General features: G+C 33.6%; 1 protein-coding gene across 3 annotated transcripts; it reads right to left on the bottom strand.

Annotated features, from left to right (window-relative positions):
• Positions 1-6,183: 6,183 nt before the first annotated feature.
• On the bottom strand, positions 6,184-19,908 carry LOC148880000 (F-box/LRR-repeat protein At3g48880-like). 3 transcript variants are annotated; one of them, XM_088961787.1, is made up of 4 exons: positions 19,742-19,890; positions 18,957-19,009; positions 7,145-7,553; positions 6,184-7,008 (listed from the first exon to the last, which is right to left on the bottom strand). In XM_088961787.1, exons 3-4 carry the CDS (start codon positions 7,501-7,503, stop codon positions 6,396-6,398), a joined length of 972 nt encoding a protein of 323 aa, XP_088817913.1. In that variant the 5' UTR covers positions 7,504-7,553; positions 18,957-19,009; positions 19,742-19,890; the 3' UTR covers positions 6,184-6,395. The 3 variants fall into 3 exon arrangements, with proteins under 3 accessions (XP_088817913.1, XP_088817914.1, XP_088817912.1); XM_088961788.1 differs by lacking the exon at positions 19,742-19,890 and adding an exon at positions 19,131-19,279; XM_088961786.1 differs by lacking the exon at positions 18,957-19,009 and having other exon boundaries at positions 19,742-19,908.
• Between the last annotated feature and the right edge of the window lie 7,319 nt (positions 19,909-27,227).

Below are 27,227 nucleotides of genomic sequence, written 5' to 3'. Positions count from 1 at the left end.
GGTAAAGCAACAACTTAGCTCAAAATCCAAATTCTCAGAAAACTAAAAAGGCCATAATTAATAACAAACTATAAGTAATATTTTAATTGATTGATTAATTAAAATCGAGACTTCACCAACCAACTAAATTTATAGTTGGTTAATAAATTAGTGAGCCCAACTAAGATGCATTTCTAAATTTTTACATGTTATAAAGATGTCATATGGTTTATTTATTTTTCATTGATTGACGATTTGTGTAATATCATTAAAGACTATGATAATTTTAAAAATGTAACTATGACGTGTCCTTTTATCAATGGTTAGTTCGCACTTGAATTATGTTGCAGCAATTTCCATAAATGCACCATATATGTTGCTTAAATTTAAATTCACATCTGCACCCACGGAGGGCATCTCACAGCACATTAGGGGTGCTCATGGTTCGGTTAGTGGACTTATTTTTGAAACTGAACCAGTATTATCAGTTTTTGAAAAATCAGTAATCAAAACCGAATTGAAGCCGATCGGTTAACCAATTGATCGGTTTGGTTAATTATCGTTTGATTTGTTGGTTTTTTGGTTTTTTATATTTATAATATATGTTATAAAAATTTTATAAAGATATAATAAAAATCAGAAATATATATAAAATATTATATCTTAAATAATAAATAATATATTATATTATAAATATATAATGTATATTTATTAATTCATAATATATGGAAAATATATAATATATATAATATATGTAAGTATACCAAAAATATATAGAATAATATGTATACCAATCAGTTTGGTTAACTATTGGTTTTTTATATTGTTAACCGAAACTAAATCAGTACCTTTGGTTTTTTAAAAATATCGATTCGATCGATTTAGTAAACCGGGGTTTTGGTTTGGTTTCAGTTATTTTTCAGTTTTTCTTACTCAGCCCTAGAGTACATCCCATCCATGTATTGAAAACATTTTTATTTCTGTAGAGCGCCAATGTGAACTCCCTAAATTTGTACATTACAATTTGCAACCAACATCTCTACCTAAAACAATTTTCGGAGTGCCCATTTGGGAGTGGAAGCGGCAGTTGGGCTCTCCAAATTTTTCTATCAAACATAGCTTATAGGCTATTCATAAAAGGCACATCACAAAAACCCAAAACCCATTGCACTTCAGCCCTCTCAAATGGGTACCCAAATTGACTGCCAGTCAGTCATTTGAAGGGCTGTCCGCTTCAATCTCTTTGAATAGTTTGTCTAGAGCACTTAAAAAAAAAACTGAACCAACTTAGCTGAATCTTCAGCTCAACCCTCTTGAACAGGCTATAATTTGCATCAATGAGATTGTGCATCACTTAAATTAGTGGCATGACAATTATAGTAAAATGTTTCAATCAGCATCATATTTATTCTTCGTCTCTTTAAAGTGCCAGGGTTCTCTGTTAGATGGTGAATACTATTCTTTTCTTATTTGATTTTTTTTTTTTCATTTTTAGTAATACCAATTTAGAGGTAAAACAAATAGATGAAACAGTTTTGAGGCCCAAATATTTGAGCTATACTTTTTGCCACTTTATTATATTGTAAACTTTGTTTCCCTTGTCATACACATGAACAAATTAAAAAAGAATGGTAAACAAAATTTTCACTCTAATACGGGCAAAAACAATAGTGAAAATATTCCATGGTGAAATGAGAAAGAAAAAAAAAAACAAAGTAAGATTGTTTAATCACTTGCATATACAACACTCGTAAAAAGAAACGATCCATTACATCGACATACCAAAAAGGACATGAGATAAAGTAAAAAATTAAATGATTTAAACACTCATCATTTAACAATAGATATTGACTTTAAACAACAAAAACAACAATTAAAAAGTGGTGTTTTTAAGTCATGTGTTTGGTTCCGTGAGTGTTTATCAGATGAATGCTTTATTGGAAAGGGTTCGACTATGATATCAGAAAAGCGTACAGCCGATCATTTAGCATCATAAATGAGATGACCGATCAGGTGGTGTTAATCAAAATTCATGGGGGTGTTTTGATTGGTCAAAACTCTTCTCACACCATGTCTTTTCATTATCATAGATTTTCCCTATTGAAAAACATCACTTTAAACGTGTTTTGTTGTTTGGTTGGATGTTTCAAGTAACATCTCATAGAGTTATCTTCTACCTCATCTTACAATGCACTGCCAGTTCAGCATTGCATTTCGATAAATATTGGGCTGTTTGGAGAAACCAGAATTTGAAGTTTTCCCCAATGGCTAATACACATGCATCCAAGTATTTCTATTTTTTAATTTTTTAATGTATATTTGATAAATATTGAACTCAAACAATGGTTTCATGTACAATAAACACCAACGCCTAAATGACACTGATATGATATGACGGTATTTTTTCCAATAAACACCCATGGAACAAGACATACAGCAGCTAGTGTTGGAAATGATTCAACCATAAGCATGAACGACCAATATAAAATTATAAATAAAGAAATTAAAATTGTAGAATGTATGCCATTTTGTCCTTCAATTGGAAATAGGGAAAAACGGTTCAAAGGGCAAAAAGATATTGAACATTAGACAGGACGGCTTCATGTCACTATCGTTGTTTCTAATGTCGTTTATTTCGTCATTGCAAATGTCGGTTTGTCCGTTCAAATACTCTTATTGTTCTAAGTTGAAACGTCGTTCAATTAGAAACTACAAATCAGAGGGTTCATCGATCGGATATGCATGACATTTCCTCTCCTGCTAATTTATTAAGACCATATTTGTTTCTACCAAAATAAATAAATAAATAAGACTGAATTTGAAGGTTAGATGTATAATTTGCTTCTCTCTAGTACTACATGAATCTGGCATATGGCACCTTATAGGGAAATGAGAGGAGGGATGATGATGATGATGGCAGAGAAACCACAATAAATAGTAGTTCTATCAACTCACGTGACACCCAAATAACTTGGTATATTTTGAAACAGGTTGAAAATTTTGCTGATCATACGTCATTTGGCATGGGCTTTCCATCCATGTCCATTATCTACTCATCAAATGGACTTAGGCCACGTTCCGGAGTGATCTTTACATTGGAGAAGCCAAAGGCCCAAAAAATATGGTGAAATTGTGAAAAAGCTTAGGGTTTTTTGCACCAAAGAAAGCCCATTTGAGACAAAATTCCATTTGGCTTTTTTAAAAGTTCATTTAGACAAAAGAAAAAAAAAATAAACACGGCTTAAAAATGTCATAAAACTGTGGTTGTTTTGAAAAACACAACCTGGGCTGTTTTAAAACTTCATGTGCATGACATGTGATAGCATGGGTGTGGGGTAAAACAGTAATTTTGATTGATGTTTTTTTAATTAAAAAGACAAAGAAAGGACTCAATGGGAAAATGTGTTATAGGCAAGCAATATTTTGTTTGACTAAATTATCTCAATTTTTTAATTTGACCCCTCTCGAATTGCAAGGATAGAAAACAATCACTTTTTTTATCATTCAAATTCATTTCATTAAGTTTCATATTTAAGATATTAACTACCATTAATATTCATTGAATCATATTCTTGACTAGAATACCCCTCTAATTAAATCTTATGCATTGAATTTGGTCCCTCTCTAATTGTAAGAATGGAAATGTAATTTAAACAACCAATTTTCTCATCATTCCAATGTCTCTCATTAAGTGTTATATTTAAGGTATTAACTGTCACTAGCATTCATTCAATCATATTCTTGACTAAAAATACTCCTATTTTTTAAGGCGTCTCTCTAATTGTGAGGGTACAAAATATAATTTGAATGATTATATTTCTCCCCATTCAATTCCCTCTCATTAAGTCTTATATTTAAGGTATTAACTAACATTCACTCGTTGAATCCAGTATTTAACTTATTATTTTTATCAATAAATTATATCAATTAGATTTATATCTAATACTTTGGATGATATAAAATACATGCTTTTTAAAACTAACTAAAACTATTCTTCCATCTTGGTGGCAAGTAAGCAATTCAATCATCTAGGCCAAATGGGTCAATCCTTGAAATGAAATATAAATTTAACACCAACCCAAAAATAAAAATTATTTTTTGTGGTAGGTAAAACCTTGATATCAAGATTAAATAAAAATGAAAAAAGATTAAAAAAAAAACACATAAACATTATGTAACAATACAGAAATTTTGTAAAAAAAACATCTAGCCACTTATCTAATATTTTATATTATATGATTAAAGTATCGGTATCAGGTATTGAATCGTGCAATTTGGATATAAATACATATACAGATACATTTTGGAAATGCATGGATACAGACAAAAGATATGAAAATGCATGGATATGCTAGGAAAATATATACAAATTCCATAAATACATCAATTACATTAACTTTAAGGTCAAAATAGCTTATCATAAGTAAGGTATAAATACATAAGAATGTATACTTTAATACTATAGATATTATACATTTTTATTGATAATCCATCAATCAAGAGTCCAAGACTCATTATATATATCTTTACAAATTAACACATGCGTAAAGCCATTATTATGTTGTATTCTATTCAGTCCAATTATTATATTTTAATTACTATATCAATTATTTTCTATTTTACAATTTCTACTCTTCAACATTAACAAAAAAGGTAAACTAAATATTAAATTTTGAAGTGTTTGTATATTTATTTTTTTGTAAACAATATATAATATTAACATAAAATATTTTATGTTATTATAAAATATCAATTAAAATGTTATAAAATATATAATATTAACATAAAATATTTTAAATCTATATATATATATATATTAAAATTTTTAATATACATATCATATGCAAACTCATAACTTTTAATTACTAAAATAATTGTTCCTTTATTAACATTTTTATTTCTATAAATTTTTTGAAATAAGAAATCATTTTTTATATAAATGTAAATTGTGTATTTGTTAGATTTGATTTAATATTATATTTTTGAATATTTTGTAAACAATTTTTTTTGTAAATAATAAATATGTTGTTATCTAGTGTAAATTAAAATATCAATTAATAATTTATAAAAATATATTAAATTTTAAGATACATATCATGTACACTTTTATGAATTTTAAGTATTAAAATAATTATTCTATTATTAATATTTTTATTTATCATCACAAAATAAAAGGTGGCTTAGTGAAGACACTTAGTGCTAAGTGGCATATGAGTTGAGAATTGGGTTTGAATCATGATATTTGCATTTTTTTAGTAGAAATTGTGCATGTATCTGTGTATCAGCATACATTATTCCAGGCGTAGCATATCCTATATCATGGCCTTTGATTACTGATACATCTAATACCATACCTTTAAACAATTTCTTAAATCCCAACCTTATTATTATAATTGTTCCCATCTGACCACAATTTTATGGGCAACATCCTCCCTCTATCCCTGATCTCTCCCTTGTTATGGATTATCAAATCAAAGTAACCGAAAGGATTACAATGAGATACCTCTCTGGCCTCCAATCCTAAGGCTATGTTTCATTTGATAGAAATAAGATAGAAACAAGAAGTTAAGGGAAAGTTCTATTTGTTTCTTGCTTGCTTCGTATTAAACCAAACACAGTATAAGCTAATAATGAATTACATTTCTAATACCATTAAACTTAATTGTGAATATTCTGTTTTAGTCCTGGTTATTAAAAACCTAGGTACTTAACCATAAATCTAATTCTGCATTTAATCCTTCTTTGTTTTCATACAAATTAAATTACAGATGTAAGCATCTTTTATTATTTAATGGAAAGGGCTATCATGTGATTACACATTTTCATTTGTATTTTAATGGGAATTCTGCGATGGGAGATGTTGAGCCTATTCTTCAAAAACAAGGAAAACTAACTAGTTTCAAAAAGTACTTAATTTCCAAAAAAATTAAAAAATAAAAAACTAGTCTCAAAAAAGTATAGGGGAAGTTTTAAGTAATTTACTAAAAGTACAGGGAAAGTGCACTAGACAGTGGTGATATCAGGTATTCAAGTCTGAACAGTAGTGCTATAAGGTCATATGAAACACAAAAGGGAACCTATTAGATGGACCGTCTGAATCCTCATCCAAGAGGAATAGTTTCAGATCAAGAGGTCCAATATAAATTGGCCCCATCCAAGAGCTATGTCTTCAATTTTACCACTAAAATAAAGAGCCAAATCCAAAGGAGTAACTGTACACATGGTCATTGATATCTTTTTAAAAGAGATTAAAGTACAGTGACTATGGTACAATGAACTTGATGTCAGTGTCCGAGGACCTGCAAAATAAAGTTGGATGATAATGGAATGGAAAACTCAGGCATCAAGAAGACAAGAGCATATACTTTCTAGTTAACCAAAGGTTGAACTTGTTATTAAGTCATACTTGTATGAAACTAAGAGTTCCATAGAGATCCACCTAATACTATCTCACTGTGATGCTGCTCACGTCCATGTGCTAGGGATCGAACCTCATCCATGCGCCACAAACCCTCCTCGTACTTATACCACCTCATAAGACCTTCATCATTTATTGTGCGCTGACACATAATGCATGAATCTTCCTGACAAGTGATGAACTCACGAAGCCGCGAAGCTTTCTCTCTGATTGTCTCGTCAAGTTCCCTGAGTACTACTTTGGGTGATGGAGGTGGAGGCACTTCTATGAGGAGGCAATGAGAGATGTTGAGCACCTCTAGATGTTCCAAGCAGTCCAAGATAAGGATCAAGGCTTCCTTATATAACATTGAGCACCGTAAGCTTAAGACTTTCAGCTTGGGAAGGAAAGAAACTATAGAGGAAGCAAACAAGGTATCACATGTACCCATGACCTTGAGTTCAGTGAAGTTCTTGCAGCTTTCACTAATTTCCTTCATGATATAAGGGGGATAACCAATACTAGGCATTGTCATAGATTCCAGCTCTTTCCACATGCGGACAGCTTTACAGATTCCAATCTTTGTAATTCGATTCCAGGCTGGTAAGACCAATCGTTTGAGCCTTGGACACCTGCAATAAGAAGAGTCATATGTGTCAATTTTCCATTTCCCCTGGAAAGAATGGCAATTAAATTAACAGGACTCTCTAAGTGGTTTTAAAAAATTATCCCTATTATTGAATCTTCTGGTAGAAAAATGCCTAATACCTTTCAGCAGTATAGATTAGGTGATCGTCCTTTAGGTACAAGTTGAAATGAAAAATCAAGCAAGTCACTATTCCACCGCTGAGACCCAATGCAACCTTCAAGATTTGCATTAATTTCTTATCAGAACTGTCAGATACCCAAACATATGGTGACGAGGGAATTTTGATGAAGTTGGATTTCAATAACCCTAGATCAAGAGTCCTCCAAAGCTGTGGATCGCAACAAGCCAAGCGCCATGAACTACAAACTCGGGAGATTCCTGAGGTCAACTCTATGATGTTGAATGATTTGAATATTTTAACCATTATATCAATTTCCATATCCTCCCATCTCCTCTCTGTTGATTCGCCATCTTCCATGGATATCAACTTTGTAAATATCTGAGGTGAATCTTAGTGCATCATGGTGCCTGGACAAACCAAATAAAAATTAGTTAAAAAAGGAACAGTGATGTTGTTTAGTGACTTATAAGTATAAAAAATAAAAGAGAAACAATATATTGGTACGTTTGATGGAATCTGTTAGATCATCTTGTGCAGACCTGTTTGCTGTCTGCACAAATGTTTATCTCCTAGGTTTTATGAATAAGGTTATACCAACTCTGGCTTACCCTAAGAGATATTCATTAGAAAAATTCAGGAATCTAACATCCAGAAAAGAGAATGCAAGCTTCTAGATCAAGGACGTGATGAATATTTGCAATGTGGTCAAGATCCTCGTTAATTGGTCTGCATCAGGAACCATCTCAGTGGCCTCCTGATGTGGGCGCCGGCAGCAGCAACAGTAATTTAGTGCAGCAGCAGCAGTAATTTAGTGTTCTCAGCAGCAACAATTTAGTGTTGTCATCCTATCTTATCTATTCAGTATTTTTACCTTATCTGCTTTCAGTAACAGGGATTAGTAGGAGTCTTATCTATTCAGTTATCTTATCTTATCAGTTCAGTTGGATAGATTAAGGGAGTATTATCTTATCTAATTACAGTTCTATCTTATCTTATCAGTTCAGTAGGATAGATTAAGGAAGTCTTATCTTATCAGTACAGTTCAGTCTTATCTTATCAGTTTAATAGGATAGAGTTGTAGATTAGCAAGGAGTCTTCCTAAAAGTAGGATTCTACCTCTTGTAATCTCCTATTTAAGGAGCTGATATTATTCAATAAACATCGAAAATTTCAGTCAAGAAAGAGAGCAAGGAGAGTTAGGTGATCTCTTAGACAAATCACCATTAGGGTGCCAAGATAGGTTCATCAAGAGTAGGGAGGAACAAGGGAAAACAGGAGGTTTTCCCCGTGGACCGACCCGTGATGAGATCCTATTCCCGGGCCCATAACACCTCCTGGTCCATGGAGTTATCATTGATCCTTTCTGATACCAAGGCCACATTCTTCTCAAATAACTGATTTGCTACCACCACACCACTTTCTTCAAAACCATTCCCTTCAACTCCATCTGCCCTGCCATTGTTTTGAGTATCATAACCCTGTACATTAAAACAAACTGCCTCATGAGCTAAATTGTTGTTCTCCCTACCCTTCAGAGGACCACCAAAGCTTTCCTTGCAAATTCCTCCCTCTGATAAAAAACAAACCCAAGGATTTACTCACCTCCACTTCCGTATTAACCACTGTTTCCACATCAATTGTGCCCTCAACTTTATGAGCTCCGTGAATGCTAACATCTTCCTCTGAAGATTCACTCAAATTATCATTACTACATTACTATCTTTGGCCTTCCACCTTCATTTTTACCCTCTACAACCTTTGCTAATGGAACATGAACATAGTGGTTGCCAAATTGAAGGTTGAAGTGGAGCATGAACATAATGGTTGCAAGGTGTTTCAACATGTAGTGGTGATGGTCAGGTTCTTCAAAAGTCAGAGGGGCTACCGAATTTGGTTGGACAAGGAGGATGGTCGGACCTGTGGAGGGGCTGCACTAATACCCTCCAGAGAGGGATCAGGTCATCATAGTTCCAGCGACCTTCTCCAGTAGACGAGAACGAGAGAGAATGTCATTAAGAGAGACTATATGTCCAAAAGTGAGGAGGGAGGGAGGGAGGGAGGGAGGGGAAGAGGGGAGAGAGAAAGAGAGAGTACTCAGGTCCCCTTGTTGGATATGGGTACCCTTTATGTGTATTTTCTCGATCCTTTTCTGGATGAAGAATCTTCTAGAACTATGCCATGCCATCCAAGGTGGCCAGCTGTCAGCCACTAGCTTGTGCTTATACTACTCCTATAATCTACTCTAGATTACTGCTTAGTAACTGTTAACAGCTGTTATTTTTTCCTATGTATAGTACCGCAGGGGTACTATTGTACTTTTACTCCTTTTTATTTTAGTTGCTGTCGCCCTAGTATATATATTAAAAAGGCTGCGCCGCCAGCAGTATCTTTTTGCTCTCAGTTCTCTCTTCTCTCTTCTCTCTCTTTTCTCTCTTCTTCCATTCTTCTCTCCTGCATAACATGGCATCAGAGCAGGACTATCAAATCTAAAAGGAGAAGTCGAGTGAACAGTTTTTTTTCTTATTCGCACCAGATTTCCACACTGAAGTAACTTTCCTCTCTCTCTCTTACCTTTTTTTTCTGGTCGTGTGTCAGGGCAGAACCTGTACTAGGTCTGCCGATTGAATGTGGGGTGATCAGCACCTCTTTCTTTCCTTTTTTGTGGGGTCGACTGATCCCTGTGAAACTGTAGGTCGTGAGACCTTTTTGTGTGCTGCAACAGCAGCTTTTATGGTGAACTGTGGGTCAGAAAGTGACCAGTACCTCTTGTGTGTTGCAACAGCAGCTTTTATGGTGAACTGAAGGTCAGAAGTGACCAGTACTTGCTGTAACAGTAGTCCTGTTGATGCGTAGGTCAAGAGATGACCTGTATGCACTGTGGCAACACTTGTGTTGAGCTTGTAAGTCAAGGGATAACCTGTTAGTGCTGTAACAGCACCTGTAGCAACACTTTAAGACTGTGAACACCCATTTAAGAGTTATTTTTGAATCTGAAATCATGAGTGGTGAAGATTCTGCTACATCCGGTGTTTCCTCAATGCTGAATAAAATGAGTGGGGGTGTGAACCTATCATTTCCCATGACTGTTATTTCCTCTTGATGGTTTAAATTATTTAGAGTGGTCAAGAGGGATCAAGTTGTACATCACTACAAGGGGAAAGATAGGTCATTTAATGGGAGAATCAAAGAACCACATTCTGGGAGTGCTGAATATGACAGATGGAACCAGGAAAACAGCATGGTCATGTCTTGGCTTTTAGTTTCTATGCAACCTCAAATAAGAAGGAATTTCATGTGGGCTGAAACAGCAAATGAGATCTGGGAACAATCAAAATCAACATATTCAGAACTGCGATACTATGCAAAAATCTACCAGCTATAGGCAGAATCGTCTACTCGTAAACAGGGGGAGAGGTGTCTATCTGTGTACTACTCAAACTTGACCTTTGTCTGAAAGGAGTTAGATCATTATCAAAGTGTGGATTGGAAGTGTGATGAAGATGCAAAACTGTACAAAAAACTCGTTTCCCAGCAGAGAGTGTTTGCTTTCTTACATGGTTTGAACCCTACATATGAATCTATCAGAGTCCAGATCCTAGGTAGCAAAGATCTTCCATCAGTTCAGGAAGTTTATGCTCTTGTACAATCAAAAGAAAGCAGAAGGAATTTGATGAACAGTTCTGGAGGAGATGCAATTGTGTTGGCAATGAAAGGGAGTGTTACTACCAGTGGGGGAAATACTTCTAGGAAGGGGAATCTTCAGAAAAAGATGGATGGCAAGGACAAATTGTGGTGTACTCATTGCCAGAATCCCCGACACACCCAAGACACATGCTGAGATCTTCATGGGAAGCCGAAATGGGCTCAAGATCTGAATAAGAAGCAAGGTTCAGATATGAATAAAAAGTCAGGACAGCAAGGTACAAGAAAACACACTATGGCAAACATGGCTACTCAGGAGAATCAGCCCCCCATTCATACTATGACTCAGACACATTCATCTAGATCTGACCCAAGGGAAGATATTATAAATTCCTTCCACGACCATTTAGAACTCTATGGTAGAGCAATTCATCAGATGCATGCTCCTCACTCAACTTCATTTGCATCTACATCAGGTAACTCTGCCACAGCTTTCGATGTTGCTTCTCATAACCCTGACACTCCCTGGATAATTGATTATGGAGCTTCAAAACACATGACTGGTATGTCCCCTTACTTTCAAACCTATCACCTTCTTTCTGGAAGAGACAAGGTGAGACTAGCTTATGGATCATATACTACCATAGCTAGTCAATGAACCATTTCTCTCCCTCTTGGCCTTACCCTCTCTGATGTTTTTTACATGTTCCAAAATTTCCCATTAATTTGTTCTCTGTTAGTAGTATTACTAATTCCTTATACTGCTCAGTGACCTTTTTCCCTTCTTACTATGTGATACAGGATCTAGCCTCGGGGAGGACGATTGGTAGAGGATGTATGGTTGATAGACTTTACATGCTGGAAAATAAGGTTGGTCTTCAAGTCACAAAGTCTAAGAGTCAGTCCTGTAAGAGTTAAGTTTATTTATGGCATTGTCGTCTTGGTCATTTATCTTTTGAGTATTTTGAAAGTGGTGTTTCCAGAATTGTTTAATTCAGTGTCCATTTCAAATTTCTCTTGTCAAACTTGTCAATTGAGTAAGTAGTGTAGAACTCATTTTCTTTCAAAAAATAATAAATCTGAATTTCCTTTAAACATTGCTCATTCTGATGTGTGGAGCCCTGTTACTTTACCATTTGAGAGTGGCTACAAGTATTTTATTACCATTATCGATGATGATTCTAGATATACATGGGTATATCCCATGCGGACCAGGGATGAAGTACCAAAAATTATCCAAGATTTTCAGCAGATGGTCTTCACCCAATTTCAAACTGAAATCCAATTTTTTCAGTCAGATAATGCCAAAGAGTATTTTCATAGTGATCTCACGAATTTTTTTGCGTCACGTGGTTCACTTCATTGTAGCTCTTGTGCCCGAACACCACAACAAAATGGTGTTGCTGAAAGAAAGAACTGACACCTCCTTGAAGTGGCCCGGGGTTTACTACTCCATATGAATGTCCCAAAATGCTTTTGGCTTGAAGTTGTCCTTTGTGCTACCTACCTCATCAACCGTATTCCCTCTCATTGGTTAGAGTGCAAAGCCCCACATCAGCTTCTCTTTCCTAAGGCCTCCCTTCTTTCCATTCCTCCTCGTGTGTTTGGTTGTCGTTGCTTTGTCCAAAATTTGTCCCCCACTCGTAGAAAATTGGATCCTCGTGCTATTCCTTGCATATTCCTGGGGTACTCTTTCACTCAGAAGGGATATCGTTGTTTTGATCCTGTTTCTCGGAAATTATATGTTTCCATGGATGTCTCTTTCTTTGAGAGTGAGCCTTTTTTCCCTGTTTCTCCTCAGGGGGAGAGTAGGAATGAGGAGAAACTGGTTCAGATCCCTCCTCTTCCTGATCCTTCTCCTTTTCGTGTCTTCTTCTGTCGTCACAAAGGCCAACCAAATTCAAGAGCTGTGGAGAATCCAGAAATTGTACCTCCAATGCCATTAAACTCTTCGGGGGCGAATCATACTCACTCAGGTATCTTGGTTCCCATTGATGTCCCTGACCCCATTGCAATTGATACCTCTATTGCTAATGACCTTGACCTTCCTATTGCTCACAGGAAAGGTTTTAGATCGTGCATCACTAAACAACCCATTTCCCACTTTGTTTCCTATGAAAACATTTCACCCTCTTTTCGAGCATTTCTCACATCCATTGATAGTGTCTCTATCCCTAAGAATGTGGCATAAGCTCTTTTAGTACCTAAATGGACAGATGCTATGAAAGAAGAAATGAATGCCCTTCATAAAAATGGCACGTGGGAACTTGTAGATCTTCCTAAGGGAAAGGATCCAATTGGATGTAAATGAGTGTTCACAGTCAAACATAGGGTTGATGGCACGGTGGAGAGGTATATAGCTCGTTTAGTGGCGAAGGGGTTTACACAAGTGTAAGGAGTTGATTATGCAGAGACTTTTGCACCCGTTGCCAAGATGAACTCCATTAGAGTTCTATTCTCTCTTGCTGCTAATCTTGACTGGGATCTACATCAACTTGATCTCAAGAATGCATTCTTGAATGGTGACCTTGAAGAGGAAGTTTACATGATACAACCCCCTGGTTTTCAAGCTCAAGGCAATGAACAAAAGGTGTGCAGGTTGAAGAAGTCTTTATACAGGCTGAAACAATGACCAAGAGCCTGGTTCAGCAAATTCAGTGCAACAGTTCAACAGAAAGGATTCAAGCAATGTCAATCTAATCACACATTGTTTGTGAAAAGAGGAGAAGGTAAAATTGCTGCTTTGATAGTATATGTTGATGATATAATTATCACTGGCGACTGGAAGGATGAAATCCAAAAGTTGAAGAGTTTTCTTGCCATACAGTTTGAAGTAAAGGATCTAGGTCCTCTAAGATACTTCCTAGGAATTGAAATTGCCTCAAAAAGGGGTATCTTCATTTCCCAAAGGAAGTATGTCCTAGATTTACTCCAGGATACAGGAAAAATGAGAGTGAAGCCAATTAATTCCCCTATTGATCCTAATCATGAATTAGGTGACAGCCAAGGTGAACCTATCAAGGATGTGAAACAGTTTTAGAGACCTAAAGGGAGATTGTCATATCTTTCTATGACCCGCCCAGACATTACTTATGCAGTTGGTGTCCTTAGCCAATTCATGCTTGCCCCTATGACCACTCATCTTAAAGCAGCAGAAAGAATCTTCCAATACCTTGAAAGGTTTCCAAGTGTTGCTTGTTGTTTCAAAGGCACGGACATTTGAAAGTTGAAGTGTGTACTGATGCAGATTGGGCATGATCCCTAAATGACAGAAAGTCAACTAGTAGCTACTGTACCTTCATAGGAGGAAATCTAGTTACCTGGAGAAGCAAAAAGCAAAGTGTGGTAGCTAGATCTAGTGCTGAAGTTGAATATCAAGCAATGTCTCATGGGGTGGTTGAAATTATGTGGATATAGAATTTGTTGAGTGAGTTGGGTTTTTCAGTGGACAGACCTATGACCCTATTCTATGATAACAAAGCAACCATAAACATTGCTGCTAACCCTGTGCTACATGATAGAACTAAACACATCGAAGTCGACAAGTATTTTATCAGAGAGAAGGTTATCACAGGGGAAGTGTGTACTCCCTATGTCAGCTCTGAGGATCAACTTGTAGACATCTTTACAAAAGGACTACACCACTCACGACATCATGATTTATGTGACAAGTTGGGCATGATTGACATCTATGTCCCAACTTGAGGGGGAATGTTAATAGCTGTTATTTTTTCCTATGTATAGTACCGTAGGGGTACTATTGTACTTTTACTCTTTTTTATTTTAGTTGTTGTTGCCCTTGTATATATATTAAAAAGGCTGCGCCGCCAATAGTATCTTTTTGCTCTCAGTTCTCTCTTCTTCCATTCTTCTCTCTTGCATAACAGTAACCTAAGTTAGTCAATGGACCAGACTAACTTGGCTTAGTTCCAATTCAAGGTGGATTAAATCAGGTTTGTGGTGGTTTGCATGTCCATGCTCTTGTACAAGGAGCTACTGAGCTAGAGGTAAAAAATGTACAAGCAAAAAAAGATAAGGGTTGAATAGGTTAGGAAAGGTTTGCAGATCTGCCCCAAATTTGTTAAAAGTTATGAATTGGAGAAAATAGGTACAGGATTGGAATTTTTCAATAAAATTTTGTATGTAAGTTTTTTCTACATAGGTGTCAACCAAGTATGGTAAGGTTTGGAGTGCATCTTCCACAAAATGACAAAAAATCTAGGGATGAGAGAACCCAAAAACTATAAAATTTAGGGTTCCAGGTGAAACTTTGGGATGAGTTTCAGAGAAATTAAAAGATGTAAAGATGTATGGGGGAATCCAAATATGGACTAACTAGAGAAGGTTTGTCACAGAACAACAAAAAATTGCTAAAGCAGGATAGAAAGCATGGTCTTGTTTGTGACCTCAGCTTAACCAAATAGGTGCTATAATGATGAGTATTCCTAAACTTGTGTTGCTAACATGACAGTTTAGGTACCACGATCTAAGACTATAGACTAGGAAGACCAAATCCATAAACAATATGAGTGTAATTGAAGCATGGCACACCATTCCTAACTGTCTTAGTCACTTGTATTGCTTCAAAACACCTTGTGAAGTAGTCTGTAGCAGTGAGAACAATCTCTAAACCTCTTTAAATTTTAATAAACAGCTTCTTAAAAGATTATAAACTAATAAGATATTCTTTATCTTGTAATCTTTTAGTACTAGCCAAGTTCTTAGAATAATAACATTAGTTTTGACTTCTTCCCACCATGCCTTACCACTTATCTACATCATTTATACATATATCTTACAAATACATGAAACTAAGACATTTTTTTGGAGAAAATCAACCAATATGTTTATTTTTTATGTGATTAGTATAGCTAGTAAGTATTCCTCATGACCGCATGATCTTAGGCATTATAACAAAACAGATATTGTAAAATGTTCAATATTTGACTCACTAAAGATTTTTCCTGGTCAAAATAGGAAAGCTTTGAGGAGATTATAACCAAGGGAACTGAAGAAGATTAAGGAGTGATTTTTTTTTATCAATAACAGGAATCCATTAGATTAATATAAAATTTTAGTTACAGCACTCTAGAGAGAGATAAACAGGCTTAACTCTCCCCAAGAGGACAACAAAGAAAGAAAAATTACAGAACAGCCCAAAACATTTGATCCCTTCCCACCCCCTGCTTTGCCAAAGCATTTCTGTTCTCTTGACCCACTGACACTGGATTTCCAGTCCTCTAGTTAGCCATTTAATCTCCCTCCTCTCATTAGCAAACTTCCAAAGTCCACTACCTTCTTGTAACCAGATTAAGACCAGCTTTGAGTCCCCTTCAACAACTAACTTTTGTATATTCAGTTCCTTAGTCTTCCTTAGACCCCAGTACAGCATAGACCTCAGCTTTAAGAGAGTCCCCAACCCCAATGGGACCTGAATACAATGCAAGCACCTTCCCATCCTCATCTCTGAAGACCCATCCTGCACCTGATGGACCTGGATTTCCCTCACCACTTCCATCAAAATTTAGCTTTGTAAAACCACAATCTGGCGGTGACCACACAGGACCCCTCCTACACCTGATTAAGGAGTGATCATCATCATCATCATCATCATCGTCCATTCCTTATCCCAACTATATGGGGTCGGCTACATGAATCCCGTTTCACCAATCTGTTCCATTTAAAGTCATATCCACTATTAAATTATTAGTGCTTAAATCATTTCCCACCACTTCTACCCATTTCCTTTTTGGTATACCCCTAGCCCTTCTAGCCCCTTCAACTTGTAACAAATCACCTCTTCTAACTGGTGTTGTTGATGGTCTTCTATGCACATGACCAAACCATATTAGTCTACTTGCTCTCATTTATCACCTATTGGGACTACTCCAAGAACCCTACAGATGACTTCATTCCTGATCCTATCCTTTTTAGTTTCTCTGCTCATTGCTCATCCATCTTGGAATTCACATTTCTACCACTCATTTTCTGGACATATTGTTTCTTGACTGCCCAACACTCTACTCCATACAACGTAGCTGGCCTTACAACTGTTTTATAGAATTTTCCTTTAGTCTAATTGATTCGCCTATCACATCAAAGTCCAGATGCACCCCTCCATTAAGGAGTGCATGAATTTACCAATGAAATTTTAAGGAATGCCAAAATAAGTATAATAAGACTCAAAAAACTATAACTAACAACTACTGGTAGCAAGAAAAAAGTTAAGATACTTAAATATGCATTGACAAAAACATTCAGTTCATTATTTTTTGATGAATAACATTTGGTTCATTATTATCAAAAAGTTTCTTACAATCAAAAGTCCTCAAAAATGCACACAACCAGATAAGCCAAATACAAGTTTCCTTAATACCATCACACATAGAGTTTTGGGACAGGTCTAGATCATCCCTATTTGAATGAGTAGTCATAGTCTCATAGAATCCCTGCCCAACATAAGTACAACCACGTCCCCAGTTCATCATTTTATGAAATACACTTGTATTGATTATGTTTTTATTTTGTTATTAAAAATAGCAATATAGTTCCATACGATCCATCGTATATGGATGTCAAATAGCATTACTTGTATAGTAAAAATATTAAAAATAAAATCCCCAATAAAATTGTTAATTCAAGGTCTTTAGTCAACAAAATTAGCTTTCTTCTTACCAAAAGAAATAAGAAGTATATAGTTTTAGAGCACTTCCAAATTCCCTATCATGTCCAATTGGTTCCATAGAAAAGAACAATGTTTCACCAATATTGTGCCAAAATATGGAACACATGGACAACAATTATTTTTTGATACATCATATATTGTCAAAACATCAGCAAGAGTTACAAGATTATAAAAAAATTAGACTTCCTATATTCCTAGGAGATTTCATATTCCCCACTGTGAAAAAGGGAGATTTTGCTAAATCTCAGTGAAATTTGCTCCATGGGGAGTAGTTTGGAGCTGTATCGCTGTAATTGCTCATAGCACCATCAGCAAACTTGCAATAGCCAAGACAAGTAGAATCTAGAAACACTGAGAATTCTTTTAGCATGCTACTAAAATGCTCAAGTTGAAAATATGATTAACACCATCAACATATTGGCAGTAAGCAACTCACTTGCCACCAACTTGAAAATATGATTTACACTCCTAGATAAATATGTCTGAAGTGGTAGTTTGCCTAAGGGTGGTATTCTTTTCTTTTACTTTTTTAATAAACAGTAGGATCTGGAACCCTAAGATACCTGGTTACCTGTACAAGGTGTCATATCGTGTTGGATAGTGTATATTTTGTATCTGATACTCTTTCTGGCCATGTCCTTGCTGTAACCAGGTAACGCAGTTACATGGCTGGGACCTAAATAGCAATTTTATGCAAGGAGCATGAGAGAACAAATGACCGCTTTTCCATCCATAGATCAATTATTGAAGAAATTTTTTTGGATTCGCCCATAGTTTGGGGTTATGTGACCGCTTTCTAAGTCACTCTTGGACTTGGTTGAAGAGCAGTGGATTTTGGAGATAGAAGGCATGTTCTGCTTAGCCATTTCTTGGTCACTCTTGAATAAGCAGAAAATCACATTTTCTAGGAAATTTATGCAATGTTAAAAAAGTAAGGGATCATTTACATTCTGAACATCCATTCTAAATGATTTTTAATAGGTAAAGTAGGGTCATTTTATTGGAGGAGGGCCAGTTCAATTCCTCCTTTTCTCCAAGTAGGTCTTGCATTTTAGAGCATGTAATTTGGCATCATTAATTACTGAGTGAACCTCTCTTTCCTTTCTATATTCTTTTATTTCAATATTCTTTATTTTAAAATAAACAACAAAGTAAGCGCATAATGTCAACAAAATACCTGAGAACTATATAATATGAACATAAACCCTCAGCATGTCCAATCCGTAATTATTAGGACAAACACTTCAAAAATCATTCCTATCAATTGTTAACAAAATTGGAAACCGAGCGTATAAAACAACATGGTACACCAGAGGGAAAAATAGTCTGCATCCACTATACAAAAAGGAACCGATTCTAAGTTTCTAACTAGCCATGGCTGTCAACTGGAAGAGACTTAAGATTATTTATGCAGGCAACGTGCAGCACATAACTTACAGAATTTCAGTGAATTAATTACTAAGATGGAAGAGAAGTTTATTACCACATATCGCATGCATTCTTACTGGAAACCTAGTCGTTTGTCCAAATATCTTACTGAAAAAGAAAAAGAAAAGAAAAAACCTAAGATTTTAGGGGCATTCCAATCAGCCCATTTCAAAGTCAATGTAACTCGTAACAAAATCAACAGGATAAACTTTGTATGTCGCATGCGTACTGCTTTATTTAACGTTTCTTTTTTGCTCCCCTTGAACCTTGATCAGTGGTCGCTTATGTATCAAAATCTGAAAATTTTGTCAAATTCCTACTGAAAACTTGAAATTTCAAGGGCACCACAATCAGCACATGTGAACGATCTATGCGCCCCTTCCGCCAAAAGAAATAAATAAATATGCAAAAAAAACAACTGAAATTGAAAGAATTGAGAAGTTCATTATTTTCACAAGCACTGGAATATGCCCAGTTTCTTCCTAAATAATTCTACCTTTCATCTTTCTAATTGATGGGCTTTGTAAAATTTTATCAGAGATTATTCCTCCAATCTCTCATTTGTCGAGGAGACAAAAAAGTTTTTAACAAGAATGCTGAAACAGAACCTTTACAGAGCAAATCATCCGCAAGATTTACATCTAAAATTAAGACAGAAAAATTTTAACGGAGAAAATCCCTCCAATCTCGTCACTTGTCGATGAGATATAAAACTTTTTAACAAGAATACCGAAACAGAACCTTTACAGAGCAAACCATCCGCAAGATTTACATGTAAGATTAAGACAGAAAACAAGAAAACGGGTAAATAAAGTTCTGAAATTATATGACGATGCTCACCTTCAATATCTTCTTTCTGGACTTGCTCTCTGTAGTTGAAACCTCGAAGCAGGAAAACGATGGAATTGAAACTGGCTCCTTCCTCTCACCAGTCACCAATGAACTTGAGCTATACAATCCAATGACCCTGTACTAACCACGGGGCAACTACGTATCATTGTTTTCTCATTCTTTTAATAATGTTTTTTTATTTAATTTAAATAATTAATCAAGTTTAATTTGTAAACTAAAAAGTCTTATAATGGTTCTTTTGAATTAGGAAATTGAATTGGAAAGGTTAATGTAAGTGAGAACCAATCAAGTGGTTTTTTATCAAAATTCTATTTTATTAATTATGTATTTAAATTTAGTATTTTTTCCTAAATTCTACTATTACATCGAAAAAATGTGATACTGAAAAAACTTATAACCAATAAACCAATATCGTAAACAAGTGACAATCAACCGGTGTTCATTAAAATACACCAAAGGCCCCTTAGTTTTTTGATAAGTTATTTATCTAGGTAAACACATTTACTTTAGTAGGTGTCTTTTAAGAAAGGCCTGGGTAGGTGCATTTATTCATGTTCTTTTGTTTTCTAAGTAAATAAGACAATGACTATTTTAACCATAAAAATTCATGATTAAAAGGGGTATTTTTGTCCCATTCAATTGTTAGTGACTTCCTTAGGTAGAAAATTTATTTATCCACCTAAGGCATGGGTTTCTTGGTCATTGGGAGCCAAAATCCTATTGATCAACTTTCCCTTCTCAAAATCCAAAAAAAAAAAGAACACCCCCAAATGCTTTGATTGGTTAAAGCTCTTCCATTACTATATATTTTCAGTATCATAGACTATACCATTTTGTGTTGAGGATGGAACTAGTATAAGAATGGGATGTATGTCTAATTCATTTGAAAGTTGAATGTTGTGGGTACTATTTTTTGAAAAAAATAGAGGCCCCATTCACTTTTCGGTAAGATATTTACCCAGGTAAATGTACTTACCCGACCCGGGTAAATGTTCCTTAAGAAAGGCTTTCCCGGGTATGTGCATTTACCCATGTTCTTTTATTTCCCATGTAAATAAGGCAATGACCATTTTAGCCATAAAAATACATTATTAAGAGATCCATTTTTGTCCCATTCAAGTGTTGGCAATTTTCTCATAGGTAGAAAATTATTTACCCACTTAGGAGATAGGTATCACTTACTCGAATAAGTGATACCCAAGAAAATAAACTTTCCCTGGTCCCCACAAAAATCTGAAAAAAGAATATGAAATTCTTGATCAATAAGAATCAAAATCTCATTGACCAACTTTTTTTTGTGAAAACTATATTATGTGTTGAGATCAATACATAATGTTACACGTGAAGCCCATTATACAAACTTTGGGATGCAGGTTGGGCCCGATTAGCTCGGGTTGAGATCAACCCTAACCCAACCTGAGTTGCTGAACTTATAACCATAACGATGACTTTACATATTGGGTTGGGATTGTCCTAGTTTCTTCAATTGTGTTTCGTCAAAATATTTTCATTTTTTAAACCGAAAATAAACAAATGGAGTTAGTATTATTACACTTATAATGACAAAATACGGTGCTCTTGTACAGCTATATATATGCATACATTCTTAAATTTATAATTGCATAGATAGATCCATACATATTTATAAAATAAAGAATTATGAATCCTATATAATATTTATATGAGCAGTTGATAAAGAAGAAGACACGTTTGATTTGTGGGTTTAGTCCATTTCTAAGGCCTCAATTTAACTCAAGCAAAAGTTAAATTAGGCTTATATTTTTCAACCCTAAATCCCTAATCCAAACATCAACATGACCGAATTGACCATTTTTAAGGTTGGCTTAGGGCTTAACCCGGCCCAAGTCTCACCCCTAATGTAAATATCTTGATTATTAAAAAAACATTCTTTATTCTTCATTGATTCTTCACCATATGGACAAGGAAAAAAAAAGTATCCTTCATGTCTGAAGTGAAAAGAATTTTTTTTTCAAACAAAGAGCAAAGAATCTAGTGATATCATAGTTCTCTTATTTATAAGTTACAGCCAATTATAAATTAGAGTTGGTCTGGCATGGCGCACGGCCCAAGCCTACGCGAGACCGTGCCAGGCTGGGCCGAGACTTGGGCCAAGCCAGGCTGTGGATTGGGCCAAAGTTATTTATTTAAAATTTTGAAAAGAAAAACTTAACATTTTAATTTTATATGAATTTTGATGTATACAATTGCTTATATATACAATAATTAAATAAAATAATATAGTAAAATTAAAAAAAAAATTGTTTATTTTATTAATATATTATATACTATATATTACTATATAATTATAATTTATATAATATATTATATTATATATAATATATAAATATTACATATATGTGGGACGTGCCATGGGCTGGGCCATGCCAGCCCGTGGGCCATGGGCGGCACGGCACGACAGTGCGACGTGCTGGCCTGACCCGTTGACATGAAACCCCAAACCCAACCCATTGACCCATACAATCGTGTCACACCGTGACACGGCCCATGGACCATCGGGTCGGACCACGGGTGGCACGACCCAATTTACACCACTACCCTCAATCCAGCGAATTAACAATTCTTTTATTGAATGGCACCGTAGCATTTAAATAAATAGTCATACTAGAGTTTTAGCTTAAGCAGTAAAGAAAAACCATAGCGTTTATCTAACATTACATTTAAATAATTAGCCAAATTGTTACGAGTATGAAAAACAGCACAAAAAGATACATATATCACATTCAATTTTTAACTGAATTGTTGTGGGTGAATGTAAATAACCTTATACTTAATTTTATAGTTTTAAAATTTTAAAAAACCAAAAAAAAATTCTAAAAGGGTTGAGAAATAATAGGGAAATCTGATGTGGTATGAATAGCCTCAAGAATATTTTTGAAAATTTTTGAGGACCAAATTTACCCCTCTATATTTGAATTTATTACTAAAAAATAATGAGAACAAATAGGGTAGTTGGTTATTGATATTAAATTAGTTGTAAATAGGTAATTTCAAGATATTCAATGCATTCAACTCTCATTAAATCCAATATTTATGGTATTAATTTGCATTCACCTTCATTGAAATTATATATTTAAGACTTTTTTTCTCATCATTAAATTCTATAATTAAATTCGTACATAATAAATTAATAATTTTAATAACATAAAACTTATACTTTTAATATCTACCTGGAAAAAAATAGTGTTTTCATCTAAGTGGTGGTAAAAATTAAATGATTTGAGTCAAATGGGGCAATCCGTGTTGACACAATTAAATAATAAAATGAAAAAAATATAGAAATTAAAAAAATTGAGAACGTTTTTAACATCATATATTTGACATACTAAGAAATAATAAGTAGATAAACAATGTTTTAAAAACCAACCCGGAGGCCAGCCCACTTTTGCCTTCGAGTTATATAGGTCACCAGTTCAACTATCAAGGTCAAACGTATCAAAACATTCTGCGTGTCAACACTATATATGTGTGTAAAAATACATATTTTATTAATAAATAAGATGATTATGTTTTGCATATAATATATGTATTATGTTACATTTATTTATGTTGTTTAAATCAGATTTTAATTTTTTATTTATAAAAATATTAAAAATTGCAATTTGGGGCCAAAAGGGGTTTCTTCGCAAAAATAGCAAGGCAAGGTGCTTAATGCCCATGGGATGTATAGATCTTGAAAAGTTACTCAAAAAATAAAAAAAATATAACCCCAGTTAGACATCAGAGTGCAAAGTTATAGTTCCAAAAGTTTGCACATAATTAAATGCATAACCTGCAATTTGGCTACTGAGTTGAATGGGGCAATGATTGAGAGCCGCCCGGGTTAGACGGTTTTTAATTGAAATGGGAGTTTCAACAGAACCAAACCCAGGATCAAGGTCAAGTGACGGTTTGAACAGTTCAATCGCCTAGGTCAACGACAGGTTAAAAACATTTATGATAAATAAGATTTTTTTTATTAATGATGGAAATGGAATGTACAATTTAGAACCAATTGAAAGTAAAACTATTTTCCTATTATCTCTCATTAAATCTCATATCTAAGGTATATTCTCTTATTAAATCATATATTTAAGATATATTTTTGTCATTATTAAATTCTACTAATTAAATCTACAACATTAAATTTAATAATATAAAAAATAAATATTTTGAAAAATAATTTGAAAACAAAATCATTTTCTTCCCTCTCGGTGGTGGGTAAACAATTCAACCATTTGGGGTCAAATGCATTAACGAATAATGTCATAATTAAATAATAAAAAATAACTTATATAAAATATATAATAAAAAAAAGAATTAGGCACGTCACTAATATTGTATATTCATTACACTAAAAAAAAATAAGTATGAAGTGTAATAAATATTTTTATAAATGATAAAAATGGAATACCAAAATTAAAATCAACCTAAAAGTGAAATGATGTCATAGTCAAATAATAAATTTTTAAAAATAGAAAATACAAAGAATCACAAAAATAAATGTTATGTTATATATTTATAAAAAATAAAATATTGTGTATATCTATAATATTATACATTCATTATATTGAACAAAAATAAATATTATGCATAAGATATAATTTTATCAATAATAGAAATGTAATACAAAATTTAATGTAAACCTAGAAATCAAACTTTTTTATGAGTCATGGTTTAGTGGTTTAGGTCAAATGGATTAATCGATGATATGATAGTTAAAAAATAAATATTTAAAAATAATAAAAAGTACAAGTAATCAAAAGAATATATAAAAAATCATATATTAATTATGTCAAACAAAATTTAAATGTGATATGTAAAAATTATTTATATAATGTAGATAAAATATATAATTTAAAACTTATCTAAAAGCAAAACTATTTTCTTATCTAAATGGTGGGTCAATGATCAAATTTTTCAAAAAAAAAAATCATGATGTCATAATTGAACAATAAATATTTAAAAAAGATCAAACACAAAAAATAAAAAAGTACAAAATTTTGTCAAAGACATTTTAGAGCATTTCTAATGTTATATAATCATCATATTAAATTAAAATAATTGTTAAAATAAAAATCATTTTTATTTAAGACAGAAATGGAACATAAATTTTAATAATAATAATTGTAATTTAAAAAAGATCAAACACAAAAAATAAAAAAAAAATACAGAGTTTTGTGAAAGAAATTTTGGTGCATTTCTAATGTTATATAATCATCATATTAAATAAAAATAGTTGTTAAAATAAAAATTATTTTTATTTAAGACAAAAATGGAACACAAAATTTAATAGTAATAGTAATAGTAGTAGTAGTAATAATAATAATAATAATAATTGTAATTTAAAATTTCCACATGTGCTCATTTAGTATAAGTATTTAAGTTTATTTTTAGTCATAATGTTACTTTTATTAATCTTTAATTTATATCTTAATATGATATATCTAAAACTCAAATAATTAATATAAAAAATTCATACGTACAACGCATGTGCTTAATTACTGGTATTTCTAAGTGAGAGCATCACCCATCAAATATCATATACTGTATTAAATTAAAAAAATGAAAAAAAAACCACTTTTTGAGTTGCCTCATTCTTAATTTCTTATCGTAAACATTCATGTATAGATATTTTTAATGTGTAGTGGGATATCTGGAGGGGGGAGTGCATCGCCATTCTGCCGTTGTGCGTCCTCATGAACAGTGTTTGAGGGATTATGGAATTGTTGAGACAGATAGGGCTATTTTAGTAAAAACAAATGCATATTAATTCATAAAAGGGTAAAATAGGTATTTTGAAAAAAATATCATCTCAATAACGTTTTCCGTCTTGGTCATTAACGAAAGGGATGTATTTGTTGAATTTTTCAAAAATAGAGGGAAGGTTTTTGCTAAAATAAAATTATAGCGGAGGATTTTGTATTTTACCCTAATATAAAAACAAATAAATATGCAAACACTATTTATACAATAAAGACTATATCATTGGCCTCTATCACATGCATCCATCCTTTGCAGTTCTTCTCTTAAAAATACAAAAAGATTAAAAAAAAAAAAACATTCCTTCAACCAAAAAATGATTTCTCTGAAGATTCCAATTAGCCGGTTGGTAAGTTGGTGGGTGCAGTTTCGACTTTCAAATGACTTAAACAGTTGGACCGATGATCTAGCATTTCCTCAAGTGGGAGAGTGAATGTCATAATTTTCAAAAAAGAAAAAAAAAAAACTGATTAGACCATCAGCTCGTAATTTTGCCCTGAATTTTCTTTTACCATGGCATGTAAATTTGTGAAGTTGTGGTTTCTTACACACCCACCAAAATTAAATAGTGAAAATATCATCAGCTAGGTTTATTTTCACCAAAGTTTTGAAATCGTCAAAACATTTAAACTCCAGCCACTTATTTTTATATTTTTGTGCTATTAATAAGATAATTAAATTTTATCAAAATTATAAAATTAAAAACTTATCATAAATTAAGGGTTTGATACGATATTACGATCAAAACCGGGTACGGCAAAATCAGATTTATGTATCTGACCCATATAATTTTGGGGTCATTTAATGAAACACCCCTTATAGTTTTAAAGGATTTACTAAAACTTACCCTAGAGTTTGTGCTTAATAAAACATCTCTTATTTACTTATTCAACCTTCTACTGAGAACCTTCTGTATTGTTCTTTGGAAATGGTCATGTGACCATCTAAACAAATTGGGAATATGATTAAGGGTATGGGCCCATGATTTTCATTCCAAATGCACCCTTCACACTTAATATCAAGTTTTTAGAAAGAAATGGTGTTTGTATTCCAGATCTACCAAACGATATTTGATTTTAATAGAATGAAAAAGAAGAGAAATCAATGGCATTCAGACTTTTGGTTTGCAACAACATATACTACTTCTTCAAACAGAAAATTGACTACATAAGGTGGGTTGCTCGTGCTTTTACCAAAGGCAATAATGATGTTTTTAATTTTAATTTATTTTGATTAAAATTATTTGAATGGGCATTAGGGTCAAAACTGTCATTTTTCACTCCCATAATTCCACTTAACAAAAGGTCATAAATCGGTTGCAGACTATATTAGGTGTTTTTAGTAAAATATAAACTATAGGATAAGCATTAATAAATCCATGAAACTACAAGGGGTGTTTTAGCAAATGACCTTACTTTTATCTTTTAATTCATGGTCTCCCAACCTTGGTGACTATGGGATTTAATACAAAGTATCCACTATAACCAGGCAAACAGACATACCTACTTTGCCACCAACAATTAGTAGATGACACCGTATTGGGATAGCTTAGATGATGTTATGACCAAAATCTAAAACACTACAAGTAAATAAGGCAATGGCTGTCATAGGCATAAAAATCTATTATTAAAAAGGGCAATTTTGCCTCGATCTCAGTGTTCAGTGCTGACAATTTTCCCTCCAAGTGAGAAAG

This window comes from Nelumbo lutea, chromosome 1, assembly GCF_056320005.1.
Source record: "Nelumbo lutea isolate HS-2025 chromosome 1, American lotus-T2T, whole genome shotgun sequence".
In the NCBI taxonomy this organism is placed as follows: Eukaryota; Viridiplantae; Streptophyta; class Magnoliopsida; order Proteales; family Nelumbonaceae; genus Nelumbo; species Nelumbo lutea.
The sequence above is the reverse complement of the archived record's forward strand: the minus strand, read 5'-3'. Positions and strand labels throughout refer to the sequence as shown.